This window comes from Hyperolius riggenbachi, chromosome 6 (genome assembly GCF_040937935.1).
Source record: "Hyperolius riggenbachi isolate aHypRig1 chromosome 6, aHypRig1.pri, whole genome shotgun sequence".
Taxonomy (NCBI): Eukaryota; Metazoa; Chordata; class Amphibia; order Anura; family Hyperoliidae; genus Hyperolius; species Hyperolius riggenbachi.
Window position 1 is genome coordinate 356,461,931 of NC_090651.1, and position 15,618 is coordinate 356,477,548.

At 47.5% G+C, this 15,618-nt stretch overlaps 1 protein-coding gene across 16 annotated transcripts in view; it reads right to left on the minus strand.

Annotated features, from left to right (window-relative positions):
* Nucleotides 1-6,664: 6,664 nt before the first annotated feature.
* Nucleotides 6,665-15,618, minus strand: part of UBR4 (ubiquitin protein ligase E3 component n-recognin 4) — a 185,801-nt gene continuing 176,847 nt past the window's right edge. For all 16 annotated transcript variants that reach the window (XM_068241725.1, XM_068241728.1, XM_068241727.1 and 13 more), the window contains 3 exons: nt 14,675-14,765; nt 9,670-9,832; nt 6,665-7,509 (listed from right to left, as the gene is read on the minus strand). In XM_068241725.1, the coding sequence (XP_068097826.1) occupies nt 7,445-7,509; nt 9,670-9,832; nt 14,675-14,765 (319 nt within the window). In that variant the 3' untranslated portion in view covers nt 6,665-7,444. The remainder of the gene's footprint in view (nt 7,510-9,669; nt 9,833-14,674; nt 14,766-15,618) is intronic.

Consider the following 15,618-nt stretch of genomic DNA (forward strand, 5'->3'; position numbering starts at 1 on the left):
GCAAATCTGCTGCAGAGGTGGGGCAGTTGCACAGAGCAAACAATCGGAATCCATGATCTGGATATCTGGACCAGATCTGCTCCAGTTTTCCTTGACCTGGTTTTTGATAAGTCTGCTCCACGATGACAGCAGAGCGCACAGCAGGGAAACAGACAGCACTTCTCCCTGTGCACAACTCTGCCCCAGGGAAGGCAGCTGCGGAACTCATGGAAACATTCCGCAGCACCCAGTTTGGGAAACACTGTTTTATGGGGGTTTTGGCTTTTGTGGGCGGGTAGTTGGCTCTATAGTGTTCACAGCCAGCCAATCACATTCACTCTTTCACATTGCAGGTGGGATGATGAAAGGAAGAATCTAATAGGCAGGAAAACTATTTCAAATATATCTGTGATGTTAATTTTCAAACCGCCACCTCCAGTAACGCTCTGCGGTCAGGTACGTTTAGATGAGATACTGCTTTGGCTCAGATCCTTGTCAACATTTCCAGCCTTGGGTTCGGCAGCAGTAGGTTTATCCTGGCAGAGAAGCACCACCGAGCCGCCCCCAGCTTCGCGGCTCAGGAACACGCGTGCCCACCGGCGCAATCTACTCCATGTGCCATCCAGAGCAATTATCTAAAATATTAAATACTAATTATCACACTTCAGGAGCAGAGTTCATAATGTATGGGGATGAGGAGAACCTGTATCTCGTGTGTAACCAGTATGTGTGACCGCGCACACCAGAGCAGATCCCAGGTCTTTGCACACCAAGATCAGAGACTCACCCTATTGCATTCGTCTGTGTCTCCGTGACTATGATGGCGAGATCTTTGCGCACCAAGATCAGAGACTCACCCTACTGCATTCGTCTTTGTCTCAGTGACTATAATGGTGAGATCTTTGCGCACCCAGATCAGAGACTCACCCTACTGCATTCGTCTTTGTCTCAGTGACTATGATGGTCAGATCTTTGCACACCCAGATCAGAGATTCACCCTACTGCATTCGTCTTTCTCTCAGTGACTATGATGGTCAGATCTTTGCGCACCCAGATCAGAGACTCACCCTACTGCATTCGTTTTTGTCTCAGTGACTATGATAGTGAGATCTTTGCGCACCCAGATCAGACTCACCCTACTGCATTCGTCTTTGTCTCAGTGACTATGATGGTGAGATCTTTGCGCACCCAGATCAGAGACTCACCCTACTGCATTCGTCTTTGTCTCAGTGACTATGATGGTGAGATCTTTGCGCACCCAGATCAGAGACTCACCCTACTGCATTCGTCTTTGTCTCAGTGACTATGATGGTAAGATCTTTGCACACCCAGATCAGAGACTCACCCTACTGCATTCGTCTTTGTCTCCGTGACTATGATGGTGAGAACTTTGCACACCCAGCTCAGAGACTCACCCTACTGCATTCGTCTTTGTCTCAGTGACTATGATGGTCAGATCTTTGCGCACCCAGATCAGAGACTCACCCTACTGCATTCGTCTTTATCTCAGTGACTGATGGTGAGATCTTTGCGCACCCAGATCAGAGACTCACCCTACTGCATTCGTCTGTCTCAGTGACTATGATGGTGAGATCTTTGCGCACCCAGATCAGACACTCACCCTACTGCATTCGTCTTTGTCTCCGTGACTATGATGGTGAGAACTTTGCACACCCAGCTCAGAGACTCACCCTACTGCATTCGTCTTTGTCTCAGTGACTATGATGGTGAGATCTTTGCGCACCCATATCAGACACTCACCCTACTGCATTCATCTTTGTCTCCGTGACTATGATGGTGAGAACTTTGCACACCCAGCTCAGAGACTCACCCTACTGCATTCGTCTTTGTCTCAGTGACTATGATGGTGAGATCTTTGCACACCAAGATCAGAGACTCACCCTACTGCATTCGTCTTTGTCTCAGTGACTATGATGGTCAGATCTTTGCGCACCCAGATCAGAGACTCACCCTACTGCATTCGTCTTTGTCTCAGTGATTGATGGTGAGATCTTTGCGCACCCAGATCAGACACTCACCCTACTGCATTCGTCTTTGTCTCAGTGACTATGATGGTGAGATCTTTGCGCACCCAGATCAGACACTCACCCTACTGCATTCATCTTTGTCTCCGTGACTATGATGGTGAGAACTTTGCACACCCAGCTCAGAGACTCACCCTACTGCATTCATCTTTGTCTCAGTGACTATGATGGTGAGATCTTTGCGCACCCATATCAGACACTCACCCTACTGCATTCGTCTTTGTCTCCGTGACTATGATGGTGAGAACTTTGCACACCCAGCTCAGAGACTCACCCTACTGCATTCGTCTTTGTCTCAGTGACTATGATGGTGAGATCTTTGCACACCAAGATCAGAGACTCACCCTACTGCATTTGTCTTTGTCTCAGTGACTATGATGGTCAGATCTTTGCGCACCCAGATCAGAGACTCACCCTACTGCATTCGTCTTTGTCTCAGTGATTGATGGTGAGATCTTTGCGCACCCAGATCAGACACTCACCCTACTGCATTCGCCTTTGTCTCAGTGACTATGATGGTGAGATCTTTGTGCACCCAGATCAGAGACTCACCCTACTGCATTCGTCTTTGTCTCAGTGACTATGATGGTGAGATCTTTGCGCACCCAGATCAGACACTCACCCTACTGCATTCGTCTTTGTCTCAGTGACTAGGATGGTGAGATCTTTGCGCACCCAGATCAGAGACTCACCCTACTGCATTTGTCTTTGTCTCAGTGACTATGATGGTCAGATCTTTGCGCACCCAGATCAGAGACTCACCCTACTGCATTCGTCTTTGTCTCAGTGATTGATGGTGAGATCTTTGCGCACCCAGATCAGACACTCACCCTACTGCATTCGCCTTTGTCTCAGTGACTATGATGGTGAGATCTTTGTGCACCCAGATCAGAGACTCACCCTACTGCATTCGTCTTTGTCTCAGTGACTATGATGGTGAGATCTTTGCGCACCCAGATCAGACACTCACCCTACTGCATTCGTCTTTGTCTCAGTGACTAGGATGGTGAGATCTTTGCGCACCCAGATCAGAGACTCACCCTACTGCATTCGTCTTTGTCTCAGTGACTATGATGGTCAGATCTTTGCGCACCCAGATCAGAGACTCACCCTACTGCATTCGTCTGTCTCTAAACAGAAGATAATTGAGACTTAATAACTGGCGTCCATTGAAATTACACATAAGAAAGCTAAAATAATTGCCTTCTGCCTTCCCCTTCTGCTATTGGCTATTTGAATGCTTAGGTGTAGTGCCTCCATTTTCTGGTTCACAGTTTACCTGGCAACAAGCTCTGTCTTTGGTCCCTCCCCTTTCAGGATCTTTCTGTGGAGGAGTTTTGCCTACACAGATGATATATGGATTTGCTCATGATTAGTGGTGGTCATGTCTAGGAGAACTCATGGAGAAGCATGTGATTTGTTTGATCAGCTGGTAGATTTGCAAAGCTCTGATTTGCTGTGGTAACATCCGGCTTTAGCAACATGATCATGACTAGCAAATCAGAGACTTGCATATCCATCACCTGACCAAACTGATCACATGCTTCTCCATGAGTACTCCTAGACATAGCCGGCACTACTCATGATCTGGCTGCTTGTGCACAGAGACGCTGATACACAGCTAAAGTGAAAGTGTGTCTCCATTCCCCTTCCCTTCCTTGTGTTCACTGCCCTCTGAAAAACAATTCTGTGTGGCTTATCTGTTGCTGAGGCTGACGTTTTTACACAGCCTTGCCCCTGAACAGAACATACAATCCTTTGAAGTGACTGTGTCCAGAGTAATATGAATCAGCCTCAGCAGCAGGGCCGGATTTAGGACAAGGTCGCTTTGGCCATGGCCTAGGGCACCACAGGAGCAAGGGCACCAAAGCAGCAGGCTAAACTGGTGCAGCATTTGCAGGCTTGCAAATGCTGCAATGCAGGGAGATCAGGCGAGCGCCTGACCGCAGTACTCTGCTGCTAGCCGCCTGTGAAGCAGCCATCTTGCTCTCTCTGCACATTTGTGGTCAGCGGCTATGGACTTGGGCAGCATTGGAGACAGAAAGGAAGAGGAAGCTTCTGCACTGGAGACGAGCAGAGAAATGAGTGACACAGATGGCTGCTGCGGTGTGAAGATGAGTTGGCTACCTATACTGAAGGGGGGTGGGAAAAGGAGGGATGCTGGAGGGAAAGGGGGGAGGGGTCATCTGGCTACCTATACTGGGGGGGGCTCATCAGGCTACCTATACTAGAGGAAAGGGGGGGGGGTCATCTGGCTACCTATACTGGAGGGAAGGGGTCATCTGGCTACCTATACTGGAAGGAAGAGTGGAGGGGTCATCTCGCTACCTATACCCAGAAGCAGGACAAGGTCCTTCAGCACCCAAGGCTGAGACAGCAAAGTGCGCCCCTCCATCCCTCCCACCCCAGCCTTCACACACTGATTGCTATTAGACTAATAGGTGCCCCAGGGCTCCCAACCTCCCCAACACCTTAAGTTATCTGGCTTGCAGTCACTGTCATGTATCCCCTTGTAACACAATTGGGAATGACAGCTGAATGAATTGTGCGCGCCCCCCCCCCCCTACACTGCGCCCTGAGGCTGGAGCCTCTCCAGCCTCTGCCTCGGCCCTGCCTATACCAAAGGGGGGGCGACTGGTGACAGTGGCCTTGGGCAGTAAAGAGTACAAATCCAGCCCTGCTCAGCAGCAAGAGTGAAAGTGTTTCCCAGAATGCTGTGTGACTGGGGAAGCTTGTGCCACAGTGAGAGGGGACTGGAGGGGTGGTGCTTAGTTAAAAAAAAAAATGAAAGAGAAAGGTTATCCCTTACAGCACAGCATTATATTTTTATTTACCCCTATATATGCTGCTGTGTTCAGTCTAAAGTTACCTATAAAGTTTAGGTGAAATAAATGGAGTTTTGCGCAATCTAATATTTCGAGTTTCACCTGAACGTATTTGTACTTGTATTGCTGGCGTTTTGAATGTCTCATGTATCTGTGCTCCCCATTATTTGTTCTGTACTCTGTACAGCGCTATGGAAGATGTTGGCGCTATATAAATAATAATCAGGCCAGAGAGAGACTAACTGGAACAAAATTCACATGTAAGAAGTGCTGATCTCCGCCTCCAGCAGGGCGATAAACGCGTTCAGCTACTGGTAATGAAACGCCGGACGGATGCCGGTCACAGTATGGACATACCAGTCACGCCCACAAAAGCACTCTGCAATTCTAATGCTCAGCGGGCGAACAGTACAGCCAATATATTCATGCTACAAACAGCATCTAACAATAAAACGACTGTACTGTACATACTTGGTGCTACAGTCGGGTCCTGTTCAAGTTACAGCGGAGACCCCGGGCAAAAATAAACTGGGAGCCACCATAATTCCCCTTCCCCCTGAGGCAGCAGTAGGGGCCCTTTAATTCAAAGTCTACCGCCGAACCCATCCCTCCCTCCCCTTCAGTTTTTTTTTTTACTGAACGTCTTTGTGGATTGAAGCCTTATTCCCATTCAGATATCCACCAAACTCCTGTAGATAATCTCCACACTAAAGCATATAACCAAGAGGTTATCATTATGCCTTATCTTCCATAATGAGAAGTATTCTTAGAGAAGGGGCTGACATTTATCTGCAGGACATTGCCTGTACTGTACACCCACTAAGAATTATAAATTGCAGATTAGTCTTGTGGCGCCACAGAGGGCGTATGGGCTGGTCTGTACTGTGTAAACAAACATTTTGTTATGGTGCTTAAAGTGTACCACAGCTGTAAAACAAGAAGATCTGATACTCACCCAAAGCTTCCTCCTGCAGCATAACCCATGCTGTCATCCTGTGGTCTGCCGTTCAGCTGCGATCAGCCCCGGTGATAGGCTCAGTTTGGTCCAGGCTGGGTCTTCTGCGCATGCACAGACCTCCCGCGCATGCGCAGCAGCCCAGACTGACTTGACTGAGACAATTCCCGGGGGCCGATTGTGGTTGAACGGCAGACTGCGGGAGGGCGGAGTGGGACTCAACGGGTTACCGCAGGAGGGAGTTGTGGGTGAGAATCAAATCTTGTTTTTACAGCTCTGGTTTACTTTAAAGTGTACCTGAGATGGGGAGGGGGTAGGGAATGTATACATACCTGGGGCTTCCTCGTCACTGTCCTCTGACTCCTGGCACAGAAAACTCCTCCAGTTGGCGCAGGCAATCTGTGTGTGCTCCCCCATTGCCGGGAGCATTCTGCACCTGTGCAGTAGTGCTGCCACAGGAGCGCGACAGGCGGGTGCGCATGGTCATGCCACGCATGCTCCTCAGACCAAAGGACCTTCCCTGGCCATTTGAGAAGACCCAGGAGGCTTTGGACGGCAGTGAGGGAGCGACAAGCCTGGAGGGGGTTTGAGGAAGCTCCAGGTATTTGTAAAACTTTTCTTTCCTTCCATCTCAGGTTCTCTAACTCATTTCGGTCCAAATCCTCCAGTCCCTCTCTTCCTCGGTATGAATGGACCAAGTCTTCTACCAAACTAAATAGCTTTTATCAGATTGGAGTCTGAGCTTCAGAATCTACAGGGACGGTAATGAAATGATGGAAGATGATAAAGCCCAGAATGACTCCGGGCCAAAGCGGCAGCAATCACTTATCTCAAATCAGCATCTCTCTCAGGACCCAGGATGAGAAAACGAAAGCTTTATTACATTTTATCTGAAGCGGACAACAGCTGGATACACGTTAGTTGGCTGCCAGTACAGCCCACAATGGAACAGTGAGGGGGGACAGCAGGATAAATGGACACGATGATGCCGATTAGCCAATGGGACTGTCCTCCGCTCAGCGAATCAGCACAGCGATTGTCACTAACATCTAGAATGATTGGGCTCGTTTCTAGAATAAGTAGGCAGTGGGCCACATCTGGTGATCGCCATACTCGCCGCCCACTGGCGGCCTTTTACTGGCTGCCACCATAAACACGAGAGGCTGGTTTAGCAGGAAGTGGGCATGCAGTTTCCTTCTTTGGTGGGCTGGGTGAATCATGCAGTTACGGTAGGAGGACACGTTCCACGACAGCCTCTCTTGCAGCAGTTCCAAAATCCGTATTGGTTACCATTGTCCGTTTCTGAATTCAGAAGAATCATGCACACTAAAACACACGAGATAGCGGATGCCACCGTGAAGGAAAACCCCAGTTCACTGACGCGGTGGGTTTTTCATCCTGCTAAATTCAAGATAAAAGTCTTGTTGACCAAGACGCTGTCCGAGCAGATTTCAGGGATTCTGATGGATGTCAGAGAGACGGTCATCACGCTTCTCTCCACCCCGTAAGCCAACACACGCACACACAAACACACACACGCGATACAGAATGGAGGAAAGCCTATTATATTGCAGCACCCAGGGGAGTAAGAACAGAGCTTCCACGGACTAAAAGCAGAGGAGGGCTTCGCTCACGACGACTCAGGGGATCGAGTTCAAAAGATCCTTGAGAAAGCTGTCAGGGTCGTTGATCTCGGATAAAAGCCCTGGAAGACAAAAGGCAGAGAGATGAAAGTCACCCGGCGTCTGATGCTGGGAACCGGCCGGCACCATCACCTGCGTACACATGGCTGAACGGGGAGAAATCGGGAAAGTGCACAGCTAAGATGTGCTGTATCTACATCCCATTACACTAAAGAGGATTGGGCTTTAAAAGCCGAATACAGCAAAGTGCCTGTTACCCGGAACTCAGGCAAACGGAAGTCTCAACTAACCAGCATGCCTGAGGGAGATAGTGGGGACAGTGCTTAGACATTTTGCAGGGCATTGTGGGACAGAAAATACTTACCGAACCTCCAGGCATTGGCCTCAATTCACTGAGCTTATCTCCTGTCTTTAATAAAATTTCTAGAGTTATCACCATGGTGATAAGGCATGTAGTATTCAGGAAACATTTTACCTCAGGCAAACCTAAAGTTAAATCTTCAATCTTTAAAATAACTCCAGAATTCTAATGTTAAAGACAGGCTGTAAATTAACTGTGTGTGAAAATAACTACAGAGTAGGGAACTTAAAGAGACTCTGTAACATTAAAAAGATCCCCTGGGGGTACTCACCTCGGGTGGGGGAAGCCTCCGGATCCTAATGAGGCTTTCCACGCCGTCCTCTGTCCCACGGGGGTCTCGCTGCAGCCCTCCGAACAGCCGGCGACTGTGCCGACTGTCAGTTCAATATTTACCTTTGCTGGCTCCAGCGGGGGCGCTGTGGCGACTTTCGGCTCGGAAATAGACGGAAATACCCGATCTCCGTTGGGTCCGCTCTACTGCGCAGGCGCCGGAAACTTGCGCCTGCGCAGTACAGCGGACCCGACGGCGATCGGGTATTTCCGCCTACTTCGGAGCCGTCAGCCGTCAGAGCGCCTGCGCAGGAGCCAGGAAGGTAAATATTACGTCACCGCTGCACGGAGGGCTGCCGCGAGACCCCTGATATATGGAGGACGGCGCGGGAAGCCTCATTAGGATCCGGAGGCTTCCCCCACCCGAGGTGAGTACCCCCCAGGGGCCGTTTTGTCGTTACAGTTCCTCTTTAAGGAATGAAGAGATAAGATAACTCTCTCACTGTGTGGTGGTACGTTTTCTCTTGCCTTATCTCCAGCATGATCTTAGTGAATTGAGGCCAATGTCTTCTACCCTTCCCGCAGCTCATTTCAGCTTTCCAGTGTCCATGCACAGCTCCTGGAGTGTCACCTGACCCGATGCAGGTCAGGTGACACGTCGGAAGCAGTACACAGAGGATGCCGGAAAACCCCAATATGTATGTGCTGCTCGGATAAGCAGCAGTGTCCCTCTGACAGCTGCATGTGCGGCCCAGGGCTGTGCACCTCTTGATCTCTTTCTGCACCTGCGCAGTTCATAGAAATGATAACTGCAGGTGCGCAATCAAGGAGGCACGCATGTAGCCTGCTACTGGCTCAGCCATCTTGCAGAAGGTCATTGCTGCTGAACGGTGAGGGACCAGGAGGACTTTCGGGGGCAGGAAGAAGCCCCAAGTGAGTTAACCTGGCCACCTTTATTTCACTTTCGGTACCTTTTAGAGGCACACTGCATGCAAAACACAACGTACAAACATTATAAGACCTAGTTTCACTGGATAGCAGCTTCTGTCTCCGAGATGGAGGTGGCACCTGTGCTGATGTGAACTTTATGTGTAGTACGGATAATAATTAGAACATTAGTCACATAGAAATGAGTCTCATATTTTTACTTTCAGCTTAATGGCTTAAATCTGAAGACTGTATTAGACAGTCACAGTGGCTGTTTAGAACCCACACTCTGCCTACTTAAGCTAAATAAGAGAGAGAAATAATGACCCTTTGAACTTTCTTGTAGTAAAACATCATCTCACAACTTCTCAGCTGTTTACCTTCTATTTGCTTTTCTGGAAACCTGACTGAATTGGCAAGCTGTACACAAGCTCTTGTACTGGAAAAACAAGAGGGGACTTCAGACAGTTTCTTACTAGGGCTAGGATTATATGTACCTTTGTATCTCATGTCAGTTCAGGTTTGCTTTAACGTGTAGCAAATGCCAGTCATCCGTGCCATTCTGAATGGTGGATTCATACATCAGGGCTGTTTTTAACGAGCACTTAGCAGGGCAATGCAGCTGAGCGTGATTGCACAACTCGAGATGGGCGATAATACACACCTGCCACATCGATGAACTCTGAGAAGGACTCTACCGGCATGTACTCGTCCTGGAAGGTCTTCAGCACTCTGTCTGCCGCCTCGTAGATGGGCATGTCATTCACTCGGATGTAGTCCGCCAAAGAGTAGGACCAGCCTCCTTCTGTGTTACTGATGGGTACCTTCTATAGAGCAGAAACAAGAGCTCACATCACCACAGGCATGCAATACACTCTACACAACCTAATTATTACGCACCTTATTGTACTGCAGGGTACACTTAAAGCACGCAGAACTGAAGAGGTTTTCCCCCACATTCCCATCTCTGCCATCCAGAGGTGTAACAATAGCCCGCTGTGACGCCCAGAAGCCAAGAGGGCCTAGTCCCATCTGTTGCAAGTGCAGAGCGTCTTACATTAGCTTCACCTAGTGATGTGACATGTCTGCATGCCTCTCTTGTTCATGGTAGCTGCGGTACACCATCCCCCCTGCAGCTCTAGATGCATGTCACATGACCTGCAAAGGCAGGAGCTGCAGAGACATACTGCACAGTAGCTACAGTGAAGACAGGAGGAATGAGGACCTGTCGCTTTCCTAGATTAAGGTAATATATGATGCGCTGCTCTGCAACAGAAAGGACCTGGAAAAAGCGGGCAGAGCTTTAAAGGAGGCTAGGCCAAGTTATGCCCCTGCTGCCATCTTCTACATCACAGTGAGTGCCTTAGGCTCAATATCATCTCAGCCTAGCATTTTGCTTTTTCAAAATGCCGGAAATGACATTACCTGCAGAATGGATGTTTCTAAGTGGTATCTTGACTGCTGCAGGCACTAAAATGGTTCTCTCTGCCTCTGCAGCTCCCCTGCCTGGACTTTGTTTATACTAGGGAGTCAGAGCAAGGTCAAGCAGTTATAAAGTGAGGGCGGACATTCTAGTACAGATGTCCATTTTTTTCCCATCCCGCTTCTAGTGTACAGTAATACTAGAAGCCCCTGAGGACGCGGTAGCGAAACCTGGGTCGGGCGAAACGGTTGGCAGATGGGAGAGTGGTATCCTGCTAACATTATTTCAAACGCTGTATCAACTGAGGGTCCCTGTAACAAGGGCCCTTATGTGAGTATCTGTTTTTACTTGTAATTTATGAATAAAAGTGCCGGCTTTTTAAACTAAACAGAGAGCACTTAGATCTTGTTTGTTATATATTATATCTTCTTATGCTGGGAGTACCTGCTGAGGACGGATATCTGAAAAGTGACAACAAGGAAGCCTGTGATCGTGGGGATTATTGAATGTGCAGACCTTATAATCTGGGTCTTATTGGAAGTTGGTAAGCCTGCACTGTGAGTGGTGTTGGTGATGGATTTTTAACACAAGAGGCTATGCAGCGCTGAAGTTTGGAATCTAATACAGATGAGTGCTTTGCAATGTTACCCTACTCACAGGACAGTGGAGACCATCTGACAATAGAATGTGGGAGGCGGGGTCTAGATGGGGGAAGGGACTCCTGCGGAACTCTGCGGTACATAAAACATTACCATTTTTCTTGATTGAATAGATCCTGAAGTGAGAGGAATACAGACGCTGCCATCTTCATCCTCTAACAATGCCAGTTGCCTGGCTTTAGTGCCAATGCTCCGCCTCTAATACTATAAGTCACTGGCCCGGAATGAGCAAGCTGATCAGATGACACTGCTGTGACTCCACTGGCGGCATGCTTGTTGCAGATGCAGGGGTGTAACTACAAGGAAGCAGCCGCAGCAAGCGCAGAGGGGCCCAGAGCTGTAAGGGGGCCACAACTACTACACTCCCTCATAAAGGGGTCCATCCTTCAGATCAGGAGTTTTTGGCTACACTTGTTATGTGTGAGATGATTATGATGCCCACACTTGTTTTATGACCCTTGTGAGATGGGCCCCGGGGTCATGAGGGTCACCAGGGGTAGTAAGGGTAAGTTTTGCTGGGATGCCCCGTGATTTGTAGTTACGGCCCTGTGTGTGACTCAAACACAACTAAAGCCAGCGTATTCCTCTCCTCTTCAGGTTCCCTTTCAGTAAGAGAACAGCCCCTATGGGGTATTTACCTTAGGAGGGGGAAGCCTCAGGGTCCCAATGAGGCTTCCTCCGTCCTCTGTAGCCTCGGGGACCCAGCGTTGTCTCCCCTGAACAGTACCCCGACAAGCACTGCGCAAGCACAGAAGCGTGCAGAAATATTTACCTTTTGGGCTCTTGCGCAGGCGCAGCAGAAGCTTTCCGATCGGGCTCCACTGGAAATAGCCGAGACTGATCGAGTCTACTCTACTGCACAGCTGTGAGTCGCCTGCCCAGTAGTGTGGATCCAATGGGGCTCAGCTATTTCCACTAGAGCCCGATCGGAAAGCTTTTACTGCGCCTGCACAAGAGCCCAAAAGGTAAATATTGCCGCACGAGGCGCTCAGGGGCTTTCTGCGCTGGATCCCGGAGGCTGAAGAGGATGAGGGAAGCCTCATTAGGATTCAGAGTCTTCCCCATCCTGAGGAAAGTAACCCCCAGGGGCTATTTCTTTTCAGATTTCTTTTGAAGAGACTCTGACACACACACAGACACACACACTATACACACAGAGACACACACAGACACACACACATATATATACACACACACACAGACACAGACACACACACAGACACTATACAGACACACACACACACACACACACACTATACACACAGAGACACACACACATATATATACACACACAGACACACACACACTATACACACACACTATACACACACACACACACACACACACACATATACACACACACACACACACACACACACACACACACCTCTCATGTTACAGTTTACTACAATTTTTTTTACATAGTGAATTATCTGCACTCCAGTCTGGGATTCTCAGAGTTTCTCAGCATGTGACAGGCAGCTCCCTCCCCTCTCAGCCTAACAAACTGCATCAGCACACAGAGCCTGGAGGGGGCGTGCATAACTTGTATTCATTACAACAGAGGAAGTCCATTCCTCCCTGGGTCGACAAAGCTTGACAAAGGAAAGAAGATTAGATATATTACAGAGAGTGCAACTAGAAAAGGCTGCAGTAATCCAGACCACATTAGAACAGGTATAGGAACTTATAGGATAGAAGAAATAAGGCTGAACATTTTGTTACACAGTCTCTGTAAGATGGGAATTAGGCATTCCTGACCGGGGAGAGTTGCTGGATGCAGCAGATGGCAGTCAGATATCCGCACAATGTGATTATGTGACGGCTGTGCAGTGTTGCTGACAGGCCTTTGTGTTCGGAATGCCGGCAGTGGGCGAGTCCCGCGGTGTTAGTGATTACAGCACATTCTTCTGCTCAAAACATTCATAACTCTGCCTGAGAGTCCTCAACTGGGCAAAACAAACCGGATCAACGTTAACTGCTGAATACACAAAATATTCTGAGCCAGATGACTTACATTCTACCGCCCTTCACATGATTATCAGGCCACTGCAAAAATAAGCTTCATTGCATTATACATACTGGAGGTGGCAGGGATCAGCACACACTGCAGCTAGTTTACTATCAGTACAGGCACAGAGTAACCGTTTATACTGTACATACTGGGGGTAGCAGATATCAATACACACTGCAGCTAGTTTACTATCAGTACAGGCACAGAGTAACCGCTTATACTGTACATACTGGGGGTAGCAGATATCAATACACACTGCAGCTAGTTTACTATCAGTACAGGCACAGAGTAACCGCTTATACTGTACATACTGGGGGTAGCAGATATCAATACACACTGCAGCTAGTTTACCATCAGTACAGGCACAGAGTAACCGCTTATACTGTACATACTGGGGGTAGCAGATATCAATACACACTGCAGCTAGTTTACTATCAGTACAGGCACAGAGTAACCGCTTATACTGTACATACTGGTGGTAGCAGATATCAATACACACTGCAGCTAGTTTACTATCAGAGCAGGTTCAGAGTAACAGTTTATGCTGTACATACTGGAGGTAGCAGAGATCAGCACACAGTGTAACTAGTTTACTACTATAACAGGCACAGAGTAACTGCTACCCCAGTATGTACAGTATAAGTGGTTACACTGTGTCTGTTCTGATAGTAAATTAGCTGCAGCATGTGCTGATCTTTGCTACCCCCAGTATGTACGTTATAAGCTGTTACTCTGTTCCTGTACTGACAGTAAACTACCTGCAGTGTGTGCTGACCTCTGGTACCTTCAATATGTACAATATAAGCTGTTACTCTGTGCCTGTACTGATAGTAAATTAGCTGCAGTGTGTATAGATCTTTGCTACCCCCAGTATGTACAGTATAAGCTGTGGCAATCTCTGATGGACTGCCGCTGTGCAGGTGCTGCAGTTGTGGCTTCAAACTAATTGACATAATTGCTTTCAGGATATGCTTTGCTGGATTTTGCCTTTAGCTGTGGTATAAAGTATTTAACATCACTGATCTCAACAACAAGCATAAGTTTTGGGGTGTACTGTTATCTGCAGGTTTCGGATTCAGCCTTAAAGAGACACTGAAGCGAAAAAAAATGATGATATTATGATTTGTATGTGTAGCACAGCTAAGAAATAAAACATTAAGATCAGATACATCAGTGTAATTGTTTCCAGTACAGGAAGAGTTGAGAAACTCCAGTTGTTATCTCTATGCAAACAAGCCATTAAGCTCTCCGACTAAGTTAGCCGTGGAGAGGGCTGTTGTCTGACTTTTATTATCTCAACTGTTCCTGGACTATTTACTTTTCCTCTGCTAGAGGAGAGGTCATTACTTCACAGACTGCTCTGAAAGACTCATTTTGAATGCTGAGTGTTGTGTAATCTGCACATATTATAGAATGATGCAATGTTAGAAAACACACTATATACCTGAAAATAAAAGTATGAGAATATTTTCTTTGCTGCTAATCTTCTAGTAATTATTCATAGTACACAACCAATTCACTATATCATATTTTTTTTTTCGCTTCAGTGTCTCATCTAGAATGGATAAGTTACCTTAAACATGTTATAAATTAGATCAACCAGAGCCCAGAAGAGAAGGCTGGCACGATAGACCGAATAATCCTTCACAGCTTTATCCGTCAACCTGAAAGGAGAACAAAATGACCGAGTGAGCGTTTCATTCAGAAGACAGTTCACGCTGAACACAGAGGATCACACACAGAGGCGCGCAGCTTTGAGGTTACTAGCAGATGCTTTTTTACTCCTATCTGTATTGCCTGAGGAAGCAGGTTTAACCTGCGAAACGTGTTGCACTTTATTTTGGAGTACCCAATAAACGTTTTTTAACTGAAAATCTAGTCGTGTGTTCTGCTTGGAGGAGGTAAGTCCACCACTGCCTCCTTTATTACCAAATTGGTTTTTAAGTTCATTTAGTCAGTTTTATCCTTTTGGCGCATCTGTTATCTTACTGCCACACACAGAACTAGCTTCTTTTTCTGCTCCAAACATCCAAAAACATAAAGCCCTACGGCTGATCTGAAGCTAAATACTCACCACTCGACAGGGGAAGATGGATGCAGCGATGTATCCCTGACAACAAGCATTCCACAATCCATCTTCCTGCCAATGGGTACATGCGATGTCACATGACTGGCGCAAACATGAAGTCAAGCGATCGTGCTACTATGTGTGGAGTTATTAGGGATCTTAAAGGGGCACTATGGCGAAAAAAATCTAAAATATGCGCAAACAGACAGATAAGAAGTATATTTTTTCCAGAGTAAAATGAGTCATAAATTACTTTTCTCCTATGCTGCTGTCACGTACAGTAGGTAGTAGAAATCTGAAAGAAGCGATATGTTTTGGACCAGTCCATCTCTTCATGGGGGATTCTCAGCAAGGCTTTTATTCTTTATAAAGATATTCCCTAAAAAGGATTTAAACAATGATGCTGGCCAGCCTCCCTGCTCGCTACACAGTTTTTTGGCAGTTGGACA